Source organism: Gopherus flavomarginatus, chromosome 3, assembly GCF_025201925.1.
Source record: "Gopherus flavomarginatus isolate rGopFla2 chromosome 3, rGopFla2.mat.asm, whole genome shotgun sequence".
Lineage (NCBI taxonomy): Eukaryota > Metazoa > Chordata > Testudines > Testudinidae > Gopherus > Gopherus flavomarginatus.
Genome location: NC_066619.1, coordinates 6,580,475 through 6,596,705, shown reverse-complemented (window position 1 = coordinate 6,596,705; position 16,231 = coordinate 6,580,475). Strand labels below are relative to the sequence as shown.

Here is a 16,231-nt window from a genome sequence, read left to right as displayed (position 1 = left end):
GATGTCACGCAGGTTACAAAGCATTAGCTAACATGTTCCAAATGTGCATGCTTAATGGGCACTTAAATAAGAACAGCCTGATTTTCAGAGGTGCTGGGCACATGCAGTACCCATTGACTTCACTCATCATTTCCATGGATTAACATGCTGCCTTTCTTTACAAGTTCAGTCCAAATTCTTAGCCAGCCATAGAAATAATAAATCAGCTTTTTGTTCCAACAGGTACAGCAATCGGAAGATCTGTGCACTCTTAGGTCAAGCACTAATAATGGTTTTATGATTCCAAAGTTTCCTACCTTGTCATTTAGTCACTGAACTGTAAACCGTCACTGAATTTCTAACCATTGTGGGCAAGAAATGCTATTAGCTGGGCAAGGTTTAAGACCTCATTATACAGAGATGCAAGATCTGGATGCAGATTTTAAATAGACACAGGGTGACGTCCTGCCACACTGAAGTCAATGGGAGCTTTGACATTGACTTCAATGGAGCCAGGATTCCCCCTATTCTGTATTAATTTTCTGCATTAGGGTGGAAAAGTATTGCAGCCTTTCTTCCTTTTTATACCAGCACAATTGAAAATGAAGCTTCATCTCAATGTTTCTTCCCCCCCTACCCCCCTTCAATGAAATATTTTATACATAGTCTAATGGAACACCTAAACGAACACCAACTCCTACCAGTGCTTTCCACTATTCTTCCTCTTGCTGAATAGTTTAATTTCTTCTGCTGTGACTTGGGAGTGTTTTATAGTGGAATCAGGCAGCCAAATCCTTCTGTTCCCTTAATTATATCTGCCCTGGCAGCTACATCACTGAAAAACAAGTTACAGTTAAACAATTCAGATACCCATAAACACTAGGCTGCTAGAATATAATGTCCTGTGTTCCTGGCTTTACGGGGAAGAGTGATTTCAGGGAGGTTTAAAAAAAAAATTAGGTAAGTCCAGCACTTTCAAATGTCTGAAAATCTAAAGATACCTTAACTATTCTTCAATAACGTAATCATTCTGTGGAATCATGATCTGGTATAATGGCCATTTTAAGTGAAAGGTTTGCTGCTCTGCAGTTGCTACTTCCTATTAATTGTGAATTAAAACATAATTTAGCGTGGCTGTATGCCAGCATGACAAGTAAAATTTGCAGACACTAACTCCAGTTGAACAGGGGAAAAAGCACCTAAAGGTGCCTTCAAGTAAGAGCAAGTCTCTTACCAAGCTGTACTTTAAAACTAAGAGCAGAGCTTCAAGTTGACAAACTGACATGGATTAAGAACAGAACTGTTGAAACTAAAAGAAAAGTGCTTGCCTTCTAAATCTTACTGGGCAAAAGTGATGCTTGGTTATCATTCTGTTTATTACCATGCACTTTGGAGAGTTCGGGGCAGGTCTGGATACACATTCATTCCATTTTATGCTGCACATTACTGAAAACACATTCGGCATAAATAATTCATAAATGCTTTGTCTGAAACTTAAGATTCCAAAATGCCACATGGCTTTCAACTTTATGGCTGCTTGGTCTTTAGAACAGAAATAGACAACAGATGGATGAATTTGGCGACCCTGCTAAGAACCCATTACTTAGAATTACACACGGGAAGTAAGAGTGAACATCTTCTAGCTTCAGAGCCATGGAACCGCGTGGCCATGGAGATAGCCATACACAGTCACGCTGGCTGGAAACCCCATGCTTATGTTAGCAGTCAGCTGTCATGGAATGGGGCAAGAAAGGGCAGAGGAGTGGGAAGGGTGCTCATTTGGATGCTGGAAAGACCTTGATATAAAATAAATGTGTGTACTCTAAAATGAATGCTCTGGTATTTTCAGTAAATGGGCTGGGTATCCCTCAGATGGAATTTGGGGCATGAGAGGAGACTCACAAACAGAAGACATGGTGAGGAACCAACAAGACTGAAACAATGCGTTAGAAGTTTTGAGGAATGGAGTTTAATAGTAAGCAAAGAGTACTAAGACTGTTCCTATACTGCCTTTTGATAAACCCATTTTCTGATCACACAGTACATCACGTGTCATTCACCCCAGCATTTCTCCCTACTTTTCACTAGTGTCACTTTATCGTTGTTACTGGAGTTATACTAGTATGAAACTGGAGCAATGCAGTGAAGAATAAGGCCTCGTGTGTCTATATTGTATTGTCTGGGCTAGATGGCCCCATCCTGCATGGAGCAGAGTGCCTTCAACTTCCACAGAAGTGACAGTGCTCTGCACTTTGCTGGATAGGGCCCTTAGATTGTATGTTCCTTGTGATGCTACATCTCACTGATGATGGATCTGATATATGCTTCAGACTCAATCACACTGTTTAAAAATGATTAATTTACCCAGGAAAGTGCAGCTCAGACAGCAGCTGCTTTTCAGTGAGATCCCATCCCCCACTCTTCTACTCCCCTTCCAGTGGGCTGAGAGGGACACAAGGACTTCCATGTGACTTACCAAAAGAAACCATATTTGTTTAATTAGCTGGATTGGAACAGAGAATTTTCCTACTTGCCAGCTCTTTACTTGATCTTAGTGCCTCCAGCTGTTTTCCTTTAGAGCAAGTGTCTGAACTAAGCTAATGCCCACTGGAGACCACGGGGCCTGGAGCTGTGGCAGTGAACACAACCCCCCTAGAGGAACAGCATTCTGTTACATAAGTTCTGACAAACTCCCAAATGTGTACTCTATTATACAGGACTATGGACTAAAGGCAGTTCCATTCTTCTCCATTTGGCTGCAGCTGTCTGAGGTAATGTTTAAATTACCTGAGATTTCATACATCAAAGAGAAGGATATATATGATTCAGCAGAAGCTACTGAGGTATAACAATAGCCATAGAAATAAACCAGGTACCACCAACACAGTGTAAGTCAGCGTGTTAGAAAGGAATCAAAGGGGGACACAACAGGCTAGCGAGGAGTCACATTGTGAGCATGAGAACCCACGATAGGGCAAAACAGGTCAGCAGACTTGACATGGCATTAGAAGGCACCCTTAGTATAAGCCAGCAGTAAAGCCTGGAGTGTAGGGTTCTTGGGCCAGGCTCCCCTGGGCAGTAGGCATTGCATTTTAACAACCTACTTCAAAAACTGTACAGGTGGTAGGTGGCACACTGAGATAAATTACCTGCTTTTTGCAGCTGAACAGATGGGTATGGAAGAGAAGTTTTAGTCTGTTAATTCCCAGCAAAACTACTAAAGGCATTCTTGGGCTCCTCGTGATTACTTTTCGAAAACTATACACCTGTCGACACCCTGTGCTTCTGTCAGGAACTACCCGGTATCACGGATATGCTACAAAAATATTAAGTAAGAGTCTGAATGGCTCAGGAGACTGGTATTAAGCCACTCACTTCCAGGTTCTTTATTTGAATCCAGCCCAGGCTGGAAGTGACCAAAAGGTGCTCCCAGCTACTGTCTGATAGGTTATTAAAATGAAATGGCAAGACTCAATAGATGTGCTCTCACCATGAAAACCACCACAGCTGACAACCTTATTGGTAGCAACAGCAGAGGCCAAAGACTGAATGAATAATTAACGGATGTTATTCTAGCACCAATTCCCACTTAATTTTATACAGAAAACTCAAAGGAAACAGATCTTCTAACTTACAAAAAAAAGCCTCCAAAAACCAATACAAAACGAATGCAACCCAGGCACTTACCCTTCTATGATACAACAACATGAAAAGAGTGAACGCAAGACAGTGAAGTCTGCAGGGCGTGAAATTAAAAATTTCACACAGATACAATGAAGTAATGATACAATGTTACAACCTTGGCACAAAAATCTTCTGGTTTGAGTAAAGTCAGTGTCATGTGATGTTACGGTTTGTGCCCCAGTAGAAATGACTTGCTGCTGAAAAGTCTGTAGAACAAAACAAAGATATGAAGCAAGGGAATGTTTGGACAGTTAAAGGGGGAGGGGGTCTATATGTTCTATCCATTTAGGCATTTCTTAGGTACCCATCACTGTCATATCTAATTGCCATGTTATACTGAAGAAAAGGCACATGTGCTCTCTCACATCTGGAAATCTAGGAGGTAAGATATGACTGGGGAACAAGTAAAAGGAGATTTGGTCCTACGGGTCTTGAGGTTTGGGGTCTCTCTCATCAGACCAGCCTGCTATTTTGACTCTGAATCCTTCAAGTCTACCAAAAATGGTGTGGGAGTGTAGTCTTCAAGTTCCAAGGGTATGCACGAGAAAAACGATACACCCAACAATTACAAAGCATCAAGGAAGAGTTGGGATACAAGGCACTTGGGGTGATGCTTAGCAATCCTTGCAGGAATTGCTTCACCAGCCACAGGTCAGAAAGGAAATGAATGCTGGAACACTGAGGATATCTTAGTTTCCTTAACTGAGACAGTGCTCCCTGTTGGAACAAACCGCTCAGTACCTTGAGCTCCCAGGGAGTTCCCAACAGATCCATGTGCAGGCAAGTGGGTTCAAGACTGGTTCTGGTGCAACACTGAATTATCAGTCAACGTGCACAGAGTAGAAAGGATTTTATTTCCAAGAGTGAGAAAAATGCTTCCAAAGTCACAAATTGTAAAGCTGCTCATAAGTTATGTTTCAGAGATATCTGATAGATTGACAGACACATAAACACCCTACAAAATACATTCATGGCTCTGAATTGTAAGGAATAAAATTGGAATTCAGCACTACCACTCAGCTGAAAGCAGTATCTCTTGATCACAGGCACAGGAAGTTACACACACAAGTACTATTGGCAATGTGAGTTGTGTGCAGAACTCACTCTTCTGGAAATTTACCTGAAAAAGTCAGTTCAACAGTGCAAAGGTCATTTCTGACATGGCATGTTTCACCCTACTGATCTGAGACGGAACACATGGGGAAACGTACAGAAGAATGTGACTTTCTTTTGCCTTTTACACACTTAATAAAATACTCAAGTCTTCAGCTTATTACATTTTTTAAAATTTTACTCATTTCATTCCAGTAATTTCATTAGGTTATAGTTCTACATCTTTATTAAAGTAATTAAAATTTAAATGTTTCAATAAACCCAGTTTTGGTTTTAAGTAGTAAAAGATGATTCAATGCAGAATAAGCAAAAATGAAAGTTAAAAGTATAATAGTATTAGGGTCTTTGAGAACCTTTTCTGAAAGATTCCCCAAACAAACAGGAAATATTATAAGTGACTTGGAATTCTGCTTTTTAATTTATTGATTTTACAAAAACAAATTTAAACTATTCAATACCTACATTTTAGGAGGCTGCTCTCACTATTTTAGACATGTTTACATTATTATAAAGTCCTTTAAAATTTATGAATAGTAAGAGCCACCGGAGCAAGAAAAACATAAGATATGACGCTAGTTAAACACAAAGGTACTCCGTGTCAGGCAGAACCTAAACAATCACAGACAGAAGCCATTTTTAGTAAATTTCTTTTCCTTTATATTTGTGCTTCCAAGTCATCATGTTGTTTCCAGAACAAAGTAAAAACAGTAGTTTCACTTTTTCTTTGTGACCTTCAGTAAAAAATGTACCAACTGATCAGAATCATAAAACACATCTGAATTATTATTATATAAACCTCAGAACTGACAAGGATAGAGAAGCTTGTATGTTACACTGAGTAATCTAAGTTCCAGAAATAATGAGATAAACCAGTGTCTGCGATTAAATGTGGAATGTGCGATATCGGGGGGAGGAGGGGATATTTTGTTTTGCTTAAGAAGCTCAACTGAATACTGATGAGATACCTTGAGAACCCCAGTCACAGTGTGTGACAAAAACAAATTTACCCAAGAGTGTATGTTTTTGAACAGGACCATCTGATTTAGGAAGAGAAACAGAATCCATCACATCCTGTGGTGGAAATTGATGGATTCAACTTAAACAAAGAATAACCACAAGTTGACATAACAAATCTCCTTGCCACAGCCTGAGGTGGGGTTAAAGGAGACTATGCTCTCATCTATTCCTAAAATTCCCTTCAAATTTGTGCCAAACATTGGAAGACATGTTGTATGATTCAATCCTCAAGAAACACTGGAAGCATCTAATATAAAGATTTAACTACCTTAAACAGTTCTCCAGATTTTCAGCATGCTATGCAATGCAACGTTGTCATGAATAATAACAGATGTCTGAGTGTGCAAAGATGTATGCTTAATATCTATTTCCCTATCTTTTTCTTGAAGAGTTGGAGCCCGATTCTCTTGTCACTTAGCCCTAGTGTAACTTCATTTTCTGCAGTGACGTTATTCCCAATACACACTATTGTCAGCATATGGAGCTTTAAATTTTGATTTTTTCACATCCGAGACTTTTGTCCAAGAACATTGAGATGAATGCATATTTCCCCAAATATTCTCCATTCTATTAAGAACCATACACAAAGACTGAGGATACACTAAATAAAGGAAATACAGCCAGACAGAAACTTTAAAGGAAAAAAAAAAGACACTTTCCCTACCCCCCCAAAAAACCTTTGTTTTAAAGTTAGGAGGATGGACAATTTCTCCTGATTTAGACACTATCATATTTCCTACAATCTCTATTACCCTCTGGAAAGTCTTCCTTAGGGGAGGATTTTGTCATAAGGACAAAAGGAGCCTTTGTCCTTCAACACCTGACCTGGATTATTCAAGTAACTAAAACCACCCACTTTTACTCATTCATTGCTTCAAGGCATCTGTAGTTGTCCAGCCAAGTATCAAAGAAAAAGACCTAATATAATACATGACAACCTATGAAAAAGGAAAGCTTAATGTTCTATCTTACTTGCTAAGGAAACAGGAACATCTCCCTCATAAGAGCAAACAATGACAAGGGGCTAGTGTGGCCACATAAAAGCACATGCAAAACTCATCCTTACAGAAACAAAACAAATGTCTACCCCAGAAAAATCTCCACTGCAGCAGAACCTCAGAGTTACAAACACCAGAGTTACGAACTGACCAGTCAATCACACACCTCATTTGGAACTTGAAGTGTGCAATCAGGCAGCAGAAGAGACAAAAATAAATAAGTAAAAAGTGAGTACAGTACAGTACTGTGTTAACATATACTACTAAAAAAAATAAAGGGAAAGCAGCATTTTTCTTCTGTACAGTAAAAGTTTCAAAGCTGTATTAAAACCAATGTTCAGTTGTAAACTTTTGAAAGAACAATCAAACTTTTGTTCAGAGTTACGAACAAGCTCCATTCCCAAGGGGTTCATAACTCTGAGGTTCTCCTGTACATAACTCCACCCCTTCTTAAAGCATAGTTTTGCCCCATTCTTGATGTCACAACTGCGTGGAGTGGGATAGAGGGAACCACAACGGGCAACACCTCTGGGTGCTCCCTGCATTATAAGCAGCAACCATCGGCCATCAGCATATTTCTATAATCAGACCTCAAATTTCCTCTGCAGCTTTGCGGGTCCCAGCTAATAAGAACACTTGGTGGTAGAGAAGGGACCAGTGGCCATCTCAAAGAGCAGTGGAAACATCGCCTTCACCTCAAACTCTGTCGTTCCCACCCACCAAAGGCGTCACTCTTGGGAGGGGTTTGCCACAGCAGGAGCAACTCTCACCTCTCTCAGACCTCCCTTATTAACATCAAATATGTTCCGGTAGCCCTGGACATAATCAGGATCAGGCCCTTTTGTGATAGGTGTTGTACACACACACCCTCTCTCTTCACCAAAGAGCTCACTATCTAAGAACCCATTAGAACCCAATGATTCGTAACAGGAAAAATTTGTGCTTCTTTTACATCAGTCCTGTGGTCATGCTACATTTAGACTAGCCCTGCCTTCATACTGACCAATTCGTAATTAAAATATCATAAAGGAAGCCAAAATACAAACAGATGAGCTTAGTTGTGGTGCGTCTATTCAAAAGAGAGAGAAACTAAGTATGGTAACATGTAATTTACTGTCTGGCTGATGTGGGGTTTGAGGATTTCAAGAGATAAGAACAGAGCAAAATGGTTCATCACCAGGTCAGCAATCTCCTCTCTCCCCAAATTCCCTTATAAAAGACATTGCTATCCATGGCAAATTATTTTTATTACAAAGTTAGAGCACTTCTCCTGTAAGGATGGCAGGAGCAGTGAGTCCAGACCGGAATAGGCAGGGGACACATTCTCTTTTGGGCATCACCTAACAGCTGCAGGTCCCAAGGGCCCTTGCTACCCAGCTAAATGCAGGAGGAAGAGTAGGATATCTCAGGAGCACAGTCAGACCGTAGGGGCAAAATCTCCTCCCCCTGACAGAGGCATCTTTCATAGACCTTTGAACACGAGTGATATTTAGCTTGAGCTCCTCCTGCACAATCTTTCACTGCTGGCCCTCTAAATGCAGGATGACAGAATGCAATTGAAAAAAGCATGGAGGATCCACCAAGCAGTAACAAAAGAGTGGACACTGTGCTATGAGGAAGAACCGGCAGAGGACATTGTCATAGCAGCCAAAGAAGGATGAAGTGTAGTGAAAGAGAGTATGATTGACAATGCCAGAGCAGCAGAGAGGTCAAGGATGAGGTGGATGGAGTAGCGGCCTTAAGATTTGTCCAAGAAGGGACTGCGAGAAACCTAGATGAGAGCAGTTTCAGTGGAGTGAAGTGGGTGAGGATCCAGAATGCCATTGTAGGAGAGGAACTTGAGCCAGAAAAGGCAGTGAAGGAAAGAAGAAAGATGGGACAGTAACTGGAGAGGCAGCCGTTGCTTAGGAATGGGGCTTTTTGATGATGGGGGAGAGCAGAGCATGAGGAGGAGCCAGAGGACAGGGAGCACTTCTCTTTGTTTCATTGTTCTAAGTCTCTAGTGGTTTGGTTACACACACAAATGGGAACTAGACTGAAACCACCTTCACCTTTGACCTAACATGGGATTTGGAGTGAGTAGGAAAGGCTAGTGCAAGAAACATACAGTGCATAAGAATGGTGTCATCTTAAGAAGCAGACCTAAAGGGTTAAGCCAGCTTTGTAATATTATTTGTACTCTACTTTCCTTTGCTTATTATTACTTTCAAACCATAATCAACTTATTGTCACACCACTGAGCGATGGAAACCTTGCCAGCTACTTCAAAAATTGACAAGGTTTCTGTTGCATGGAACAATCCCAAAAGACATTTCCCCTCATTTTAATATAAAATCCTGTCAGATCCACACAGCTGAATAGGTGGAAAACGTTTAAGGAATATGCAGCTGTAATAGTCCTCCCCCAACTAGTCAAGTTTGGAATAAAAGACTATCAAAAAAACGCGAAGATCCAGAGCTAGATTAATGCAAATATCTGCCTGTTTGCCAGTGTACTTTTTGATTAAACTGGCATACATCAAGTACAATTAGAAAGGTTATTTATAACTAAGAAATACATAATTCTGCATTTTGATTAGGGTGACAATTACAGCCGACTGTTACTAATTAACGTTAATCCTTTTGCGCTAGGTGTCGGAATTTCCTGGTGTGATTTTCGTTGTCTGCAATGGACACAACAAAACTGCCATCACCAAGCAGCTGTCAGTACCCTTTGGTGCAAGCAAGTGTTCTCTGTACTCATAACAAAAATAATAAAAAGTCTCTGTTCATGTCTGAGATTAGATAACTTCAGGTATATGTACCTAATACCGTTTCACAATTAAGCTGGTGACTACAGTGTTACATATAATTAAGCATGGCATTCTCATGGTTAAACCCAACTCCACGGTCTTCCAAGAGTATGTTTCCTAGGATGAAGGCTGTTTTCAGCCACAGGTCACAAATTTCCCAGTGTTTAACTTGTTTTCTTATTCCAATTTTAGGTTCTCATCTACGTTTACCTGGCCTGGGGATTTTAGCAACACTAATAAACACTGCAGATGTAGAGTGGTCCTTCCCCTGTCTCCATCATTTTCAGAAGCAGCATGGTGGTGCAAATACGGAAGATGCGACTGATGATGCATATCAGTTTGCTACAGCAGCATATCTAAGATGCGGCAAAAATCAGTTCATTTTTTCCCTTTACCTATTAAACCAGGAACATTTTAGTTTTGAAAACAGATCTGACTTTCCAATGCCAAACTTCTGATTTTTTAAAATTAACACCCCCCTAGTGTCCCCAAACATAATTTTACATCATACAAATTGTTGACCTAATCAGATTTTTCCATCTCTATGATTTGATAAAAGACAAAAACCGATTTTGTATGCATGCATTATCAAGAAGCAAGTTATTGGCATTACAATCTCAGCCATTGCCTTTTCAGGCAAATGCAACAGAAAATTCACTTATGGCTCCCTTTCCAACTGCTTTGAAACAGAAGTACAGACATGGTCCAAATCTAGTCCAAGTCAGAATTTGTGTTTCAACATAGTTCATCCATTCCATAAGGCCCCTGAATAAAGAGTGTCAAGGTGCTTACCATATGGGTCGACTGATTGGGTTTGGGATTGGTGTGGATACAAATAAATGAGATGGCAGAAAAGGAGCACTGCAAGCTCTAAGTAAAGTAAACCAAAGTGTTGTAATTTTCACATTTATTTTGTAAGCATGAAATAGATGGGTTATTTCTACATACAGAGGTGCCCAACTAAAATCAAGATAAGTGATATTAATGTCCTATGGCCAGTATTATTGAACCTCGAAAGCAATAAACTATGAGTCGATAAATATTACATTTGCAACATAGTTAACATTCTTCTACTGTCTCTGGCACTTATTACACATTGTAACCGCAAGTCTACAATACATTATTCATATTTGGGGTGTCACTGAGTGATGGATTGCTGTAAGAGAGGCTGTCCTTTAAATAAATCAACAAATAAAAATGCAAATGTTAACATTTTCAGCCACAACTTTTTCCATCTTGAATGGGGAATGAAAATTTCACATTATATCGACAGCCAGCAGAGAGAACAATTAACAGCCTACACTGTGAATAAGAGAGATTAATTTGCCAACGTCTGGTTTTATCACTCGCATATGCAACTATATTGGACTTTTCGTGCTGTTAGCTCTCCTTGGGGAACAGAGAAAACTTGTCTCCTATCATGTTCGCCACCTCATTCACTGCCCCCCTCCACACCCCGTCTTAATTCCTTAAAATGTTTATAAGTTGGGCATGGAGTGGAAGACTCTTTTTCTCCTTTTGAATCTTAAATTGTGTCTGATACCAGGAAAAAACATTTCCTTTCCTTCAGAAGTTTTTGCTTCTACAAGATCTCTATAGAAGGAAGAACTTAGTATAGTATAACATTTTAAGAGCAGAAACACATTTAGGCATCCATGGCACCTACATCTCAAAAGCAGCTACTGTATATGCAAAGTTAATGCTGTCTCACATCCGTGTTTTATTTATAAGTATTCAGTATAATGGATCGACTGTAGAGCATGCCAATGTGCGCTGTTAAAAATACTCTGTGCATTACATTTAACATCAAATATTAATTTGCTGCAACGTCCCTGAATACTCATCTTCCTCATGTGAGATGTGTTGGGCAATTGGGTAAGTAATTCTGTTTTTAAAATCCCCCCAAACACAAATTAACACAATGTAATCTGTTGGTAAAATTCCAAAAGGCCTTTGTGGTTTAACTGATAATAGTATAGATGGGTTGTTATTTAATATACATGTTGCAGGAACTTTTAGACATTGAAATAAAAGTGATTTAAAAGGAACTCAACTCCAAAAACATACATTCAGTTAGCTTTAAAGGCCTGATTTAAAGCTGCAGCTAGGAAATTTAGGATTAATACTAAAACTCCAGGTTATCACCCAATCTCTTAAATTCATCTGACTGTATCTACACTCAGCAGAAATAATTTTACTTAGTTGCCATGAGAAAGAGAGAGAGAGAGACTGCATTTCAGCAAAGTTCTCCGATTCTGTTCAAAACCTTCTAGCTTCTTTTTGGGTTTGACTGGTCGGCATAGTCTTAGGACTCACCAAGTCAGGCCCCGACACTGCATCTGCATGGGGAGACACCCCTGAGCCTTCACGATGACCCAAAGGCTTCAGTGGGGATCAGTGCAGATGAAGTAGTTTTCTGCACGGAGCCAGCTGCACAACTGGTGTGTCTGAGGAAAGTGTCTGACTTTATATTTTCACTTATAACCATTATATCTGTATTTTGCAACAGACCATTTGTTTTCCTGAGATCACAGGTCTGTTATATCCGAGCTGAGGCCTAGTTACTGTAGAACCTTCTCGAATCCCTTCACTTAGGCCTTGTCTACACTACAGTTTTGTCGACAGAAGTCAGCGTGGAGAGCTCACAGTGCATCTTCCCAGCTGACCATGGCGGCTCTATGCAGAAAACGCTTTGCCGCTTGGAGCCCACCTGAGTTGCTGGATCTACTGGCACTGTGGGAAGAGGCTGTGCAGTCCCAGTTCTGCTCCAGCTGTAAGAACTTCGATAGCTATAGTCAGATTTCTCAGGGCATGTTGGATAAGGGCTATGAATGGGACACACATCAGTGCTGTGTGAAGACAGAGTAGCTCAGTTAGGCATACCAGAAGGCAAGGGAGTCAAACCACTGCTCTGCGCTGGGCCAAAGATCTGCTGCTTCTATAAGGAGCTTGACACCGTCCTCAGCGGTGACTCCACCTCCGCTGCCAAGAGCCCCATGGATACTTTGGTGAGGCTGGAGACAATGGGCTCAACCCCAAGAATGAAATCATGGACGAGGAGGTCGAGTTGGAAGACTATGTAGAACACACGGCAGAGTTGTCTGGTGGTACTGCGAATCAGGACCTTTTTTTTAATTGCAGGACCACAAGCTCCCGCAATACCATAGAGAAGTACTCCTTTCTATTAATGTACTCTGTCGCAAGATGATAGCAGCCTTCAACTACATGAAGGGGGTTTCCAAAGAGGATGGTGCTCGGCTGTTCTCAGTGGCAGCAGATGACAGAACAAGGAGTAATGGTCTCAAGTTGCAGTGTGGGAGGTCTAGGTTGGATATTAGGAAACACTATTTCACTTGGGGGGTTGTGAAGCACTGGAATGGGTTACCTAGGAAGGTGGTAGAATCTGCATCCTTAGATGTTTTTAAGGCCCGGCTTGACAAAGCCCTGGTTGGGATGATTTAGTTGGTGTTGGGTCCTGCTTTGAGCAGGGGGTTGGACTAGATACCTCCTAAGGTCCCTTCCAACCCTAAATTTCTATGATTCTATGGGATGGAAAAAACTGCATCATGGGATGTTGAACATGTGCCCATGATGCACTGTGATCCATTCTGCCCTCCCACAACTCTTAGCTGCAGAAGATGGTAAATAGCATAGTGGGATAACTACCCACAGTGCACTGTTCTCTCTATTGATGCTAGAGCACCAACTGTGGATGTGCCCTGCCGACAGAAGGAGCATTGTGTGAATATGCACAAGCTATGTAATTATACCAGTTTTAGATTGTTGGTGTAACATGCATCAACAAAACTTGTGTAGTGTAGACAACACCTTAGTGGGAAATGTAAAATTAGGATTGTGATATGAGGTTTAATAAAGGTTATAGTCTCTATTTCAAGGTTTCCTTCCCTACTGACATTTCCTTGTAGGTCACAGCCAAAAATACTGTCTTGCCTCTGGAAAACAAGAAGGGAGTGAGGGGGGTGAACAGATTCTGCAGTCACCTAAGAGGATGATTCTCTATAGCAGGCAAAGAAATTATGCTCTTAGGACAGGAACAGGGTTCACTCTTCTTCCAATAAGGCTACTAGCCCTTTGTTAGAGTCTGCCCAACCTGAACCTTGGTTATGGGTTTGCAATGAAAGCTGAGCCTGCATCAACCAGGGTTTAAAAATGTCAGGATATGCAATGGAAAAGCTTCCCATACCTGCTGTGAACCAAACTTTGAGACATTTGCACAGATGTAGACATCTGACTTGCAAGTAGTTTAAATTTAAAACACCATGCTGTGCCATGGCAGGCATGCATGTGAGCTACTTTCCAGTGTCAATATCTCAGCTACCGAAATAGGGTCCATTTAATACCCCTTAAAAGTAGCTTATTAACGTTCATTCTGGAAGACAAATCTTGGGCACCTAGAATTAAGACTACTAAGCATCTCAAAACACAACTCCTCTATTTCTAAAACCTACAGCCAGTTTTACTCCACCCTTTTGGCCTCAGGGGTGATTCAGGAGGTAGTACCACACTGTCTTTCTCAGGAGAGACAGATTTTACACCGAGGGAGGGCTCCACTGGAACACTGCCAAGAGAGGCTACAGAACCAGCACATCTTCTAGCCACCCTAGCCATGCCTGCTTATCCAACCAGCATCCTTCACTTTCTGTGCTAGCACCCTCGTGCCCCTCATTGGCAGGGGGGTTGCAGACACTTTCTAACACCTTGTTCATGGCAGATTTTCTACTACTGCTGCTCTATGCCAGGATTTATGCTAGTTAGGGCTGGCATAAACCTGAACTGAATCTAGCCTCTATAATTTTAAATAGTGAAAAATAATTAGATTACATCTACTGCAGATTAATTAAATATGTTCTTAGGCTCAGGCTTTGTACAGCAAGTTTCAGTCCCAAGAAAACTGTTGTAGTTAAACTTAAATCTCCCAAATTGTGGATTATAAAAAACATGCTGACAGACTCTTAACTTTAGCGGCACAAAAGAGCTATATTTCTCAGTATTGATTAATTTAGTGAGTTAAACTTGCAGTCTGAGCTTGTAATCATTCAGTGATAAATTCAGACTATGCATGCAGGTTTCTTGATGAAGAATAAGATCAGCTGTAGGCCTTCACAGAAACACTTTTCCATTTACCATTTTCAATTAGAGAAGCCCATGAGTAAGGAAAAGCACAACATGGCTGTTTAACCCAGTCAGTTACACTTACACAGAGTACCAACACAGAGAGAGAAAAGGAAAGATCACTGAGAAGCCTGGAATTTGTCAATTTTTTTTATTCCCTAATATGCGATTAACTAATCAGATTTATTTGACTGATCACTTCTGTATGTGACAATTTTTAATGTTATATCTCAATGATTATTTTATGCTCCCATGCGATTAGTATGGGCTTTCTGTTTTTTTTAATCAGATTCCTTTTTCTGTATGACTTGATTTCTACAGTTACCTTATACCTTCTCCTCATTGCTTGTGGGGTACTTTTAAACTTGTTTCTAAATTGTCACTAGAAAATACCCAACGATATCTCACAGACGCTCATTATTAGACAATGCTGGCTTCTGAAGATAATGCTTTATTGCAGTTTTGTGCTTTTTTGTTTGTTTGTTTAAACATGTAGCTGTGGAAAACAGAACCCTTCTATCTACCCAGGTTTTATATCCTTCCAGAAATATCATCCTTTTTTTTTTTTTTTAAAGTGTTGTTTATGTTATGGAATAAGTAGAAATTTGTAATATTAATAATAGTTTTTCACCTATTATATATCACAAGTTTCCTCAGAAGATAGAAATAAACTGCCAGCCTCTCCCAAGAACGTAGAGATGATATAGGATTTAGTCCATTGGGTTAAAAAAAATTATTAAACCCTGATTCAACTGCCAAGCCCTTTAGTTTCTTCAAGTAATTTGTAACTCTTCTTGTGAAGTGTGTCCTACATTTTAGTCACCTGTGGCACAGAGCAATCAAACTAGTATTCGAGAACACTGTATAATCCTATATTACCATACACTGACTCAACTAGTTTAACTAAAGATTCTGTTGACACAAAGTGTAAGGATGGGGTGGTGTTGGTTTTTTTTTTTTTAAATACTCATGCCTAGAATTGTAATCCCTCAAAAAGGCCAAGTTGTTTTTCAGTCCAATAAGGGTAACAACAATTCTGCTTTCTTCTTTTTCTTTGGAATAAGAGTGATAATGTTGCTCTCCCAAAGCCTTTCTAGCTGATGCATGGTATCATCAGGAATTGCTGACTTAATGTGATTTTGTAGCTTGTCATTAAACATAAAATAACATTTGTACAAGATATTTAAAAGAAATGTCATTTGATAAAATATGGGGAAAAATATGAGGGGGAGGGGGATTAAAATCTTCAAGTGGATTTAAAACCTAACCAGGGTTTATGCCATCCCTTTAAACTATTTACAAATGTATTTAACATGTCAGGACTTGGAACTTTCCGTTTAAAATCTAAGTAAAACTTAAATGTTAGAACTTGGCATATTCCTGCTTTTCTTATTCTAACAAGCAATTTAAGGCTTACTATAAATGTCAAAGGACATGGCAGTTTTTAGTTTATATTATCCAGCTTGCGTTAACATGAAATATCACAGAAACAGCCACTTCGCTGCATCTTGGGGAA

General features: G+C 40.1%; 1 protein-coding gene across 2 annotated transcripts in view; it reads right to left on the bottom strand.

Annotated features, from left to right (window-relative positions):
* Positions 1-16,231, bottom strand: part of KIAA1328 (KIAA1328 ortholog) — a 262,209-nt gene that overhangs the window by 14,586 nt on the left and 231,392 nt on the right. Inside the window, exon 11 of one of the 2 annotated variants that reach the window (XM_050943590.1) lies at positions 10,481-13,535. The exons of the other annotated variant lie outside the window; for it this stretch is intronic. Within the exon in view, the coding sequence (XP_050799547.1) occupies positions 13,469-13,535 (67 nt within the window). The 3' untranslated portion in view covers positions 10,481-13,468. Of the gene's footprint in view, positions 1-10,480; positions 13,536-16,231 lie in introns of those variants that run through there. 2 annotated transcript variants of the gene reach the window in all.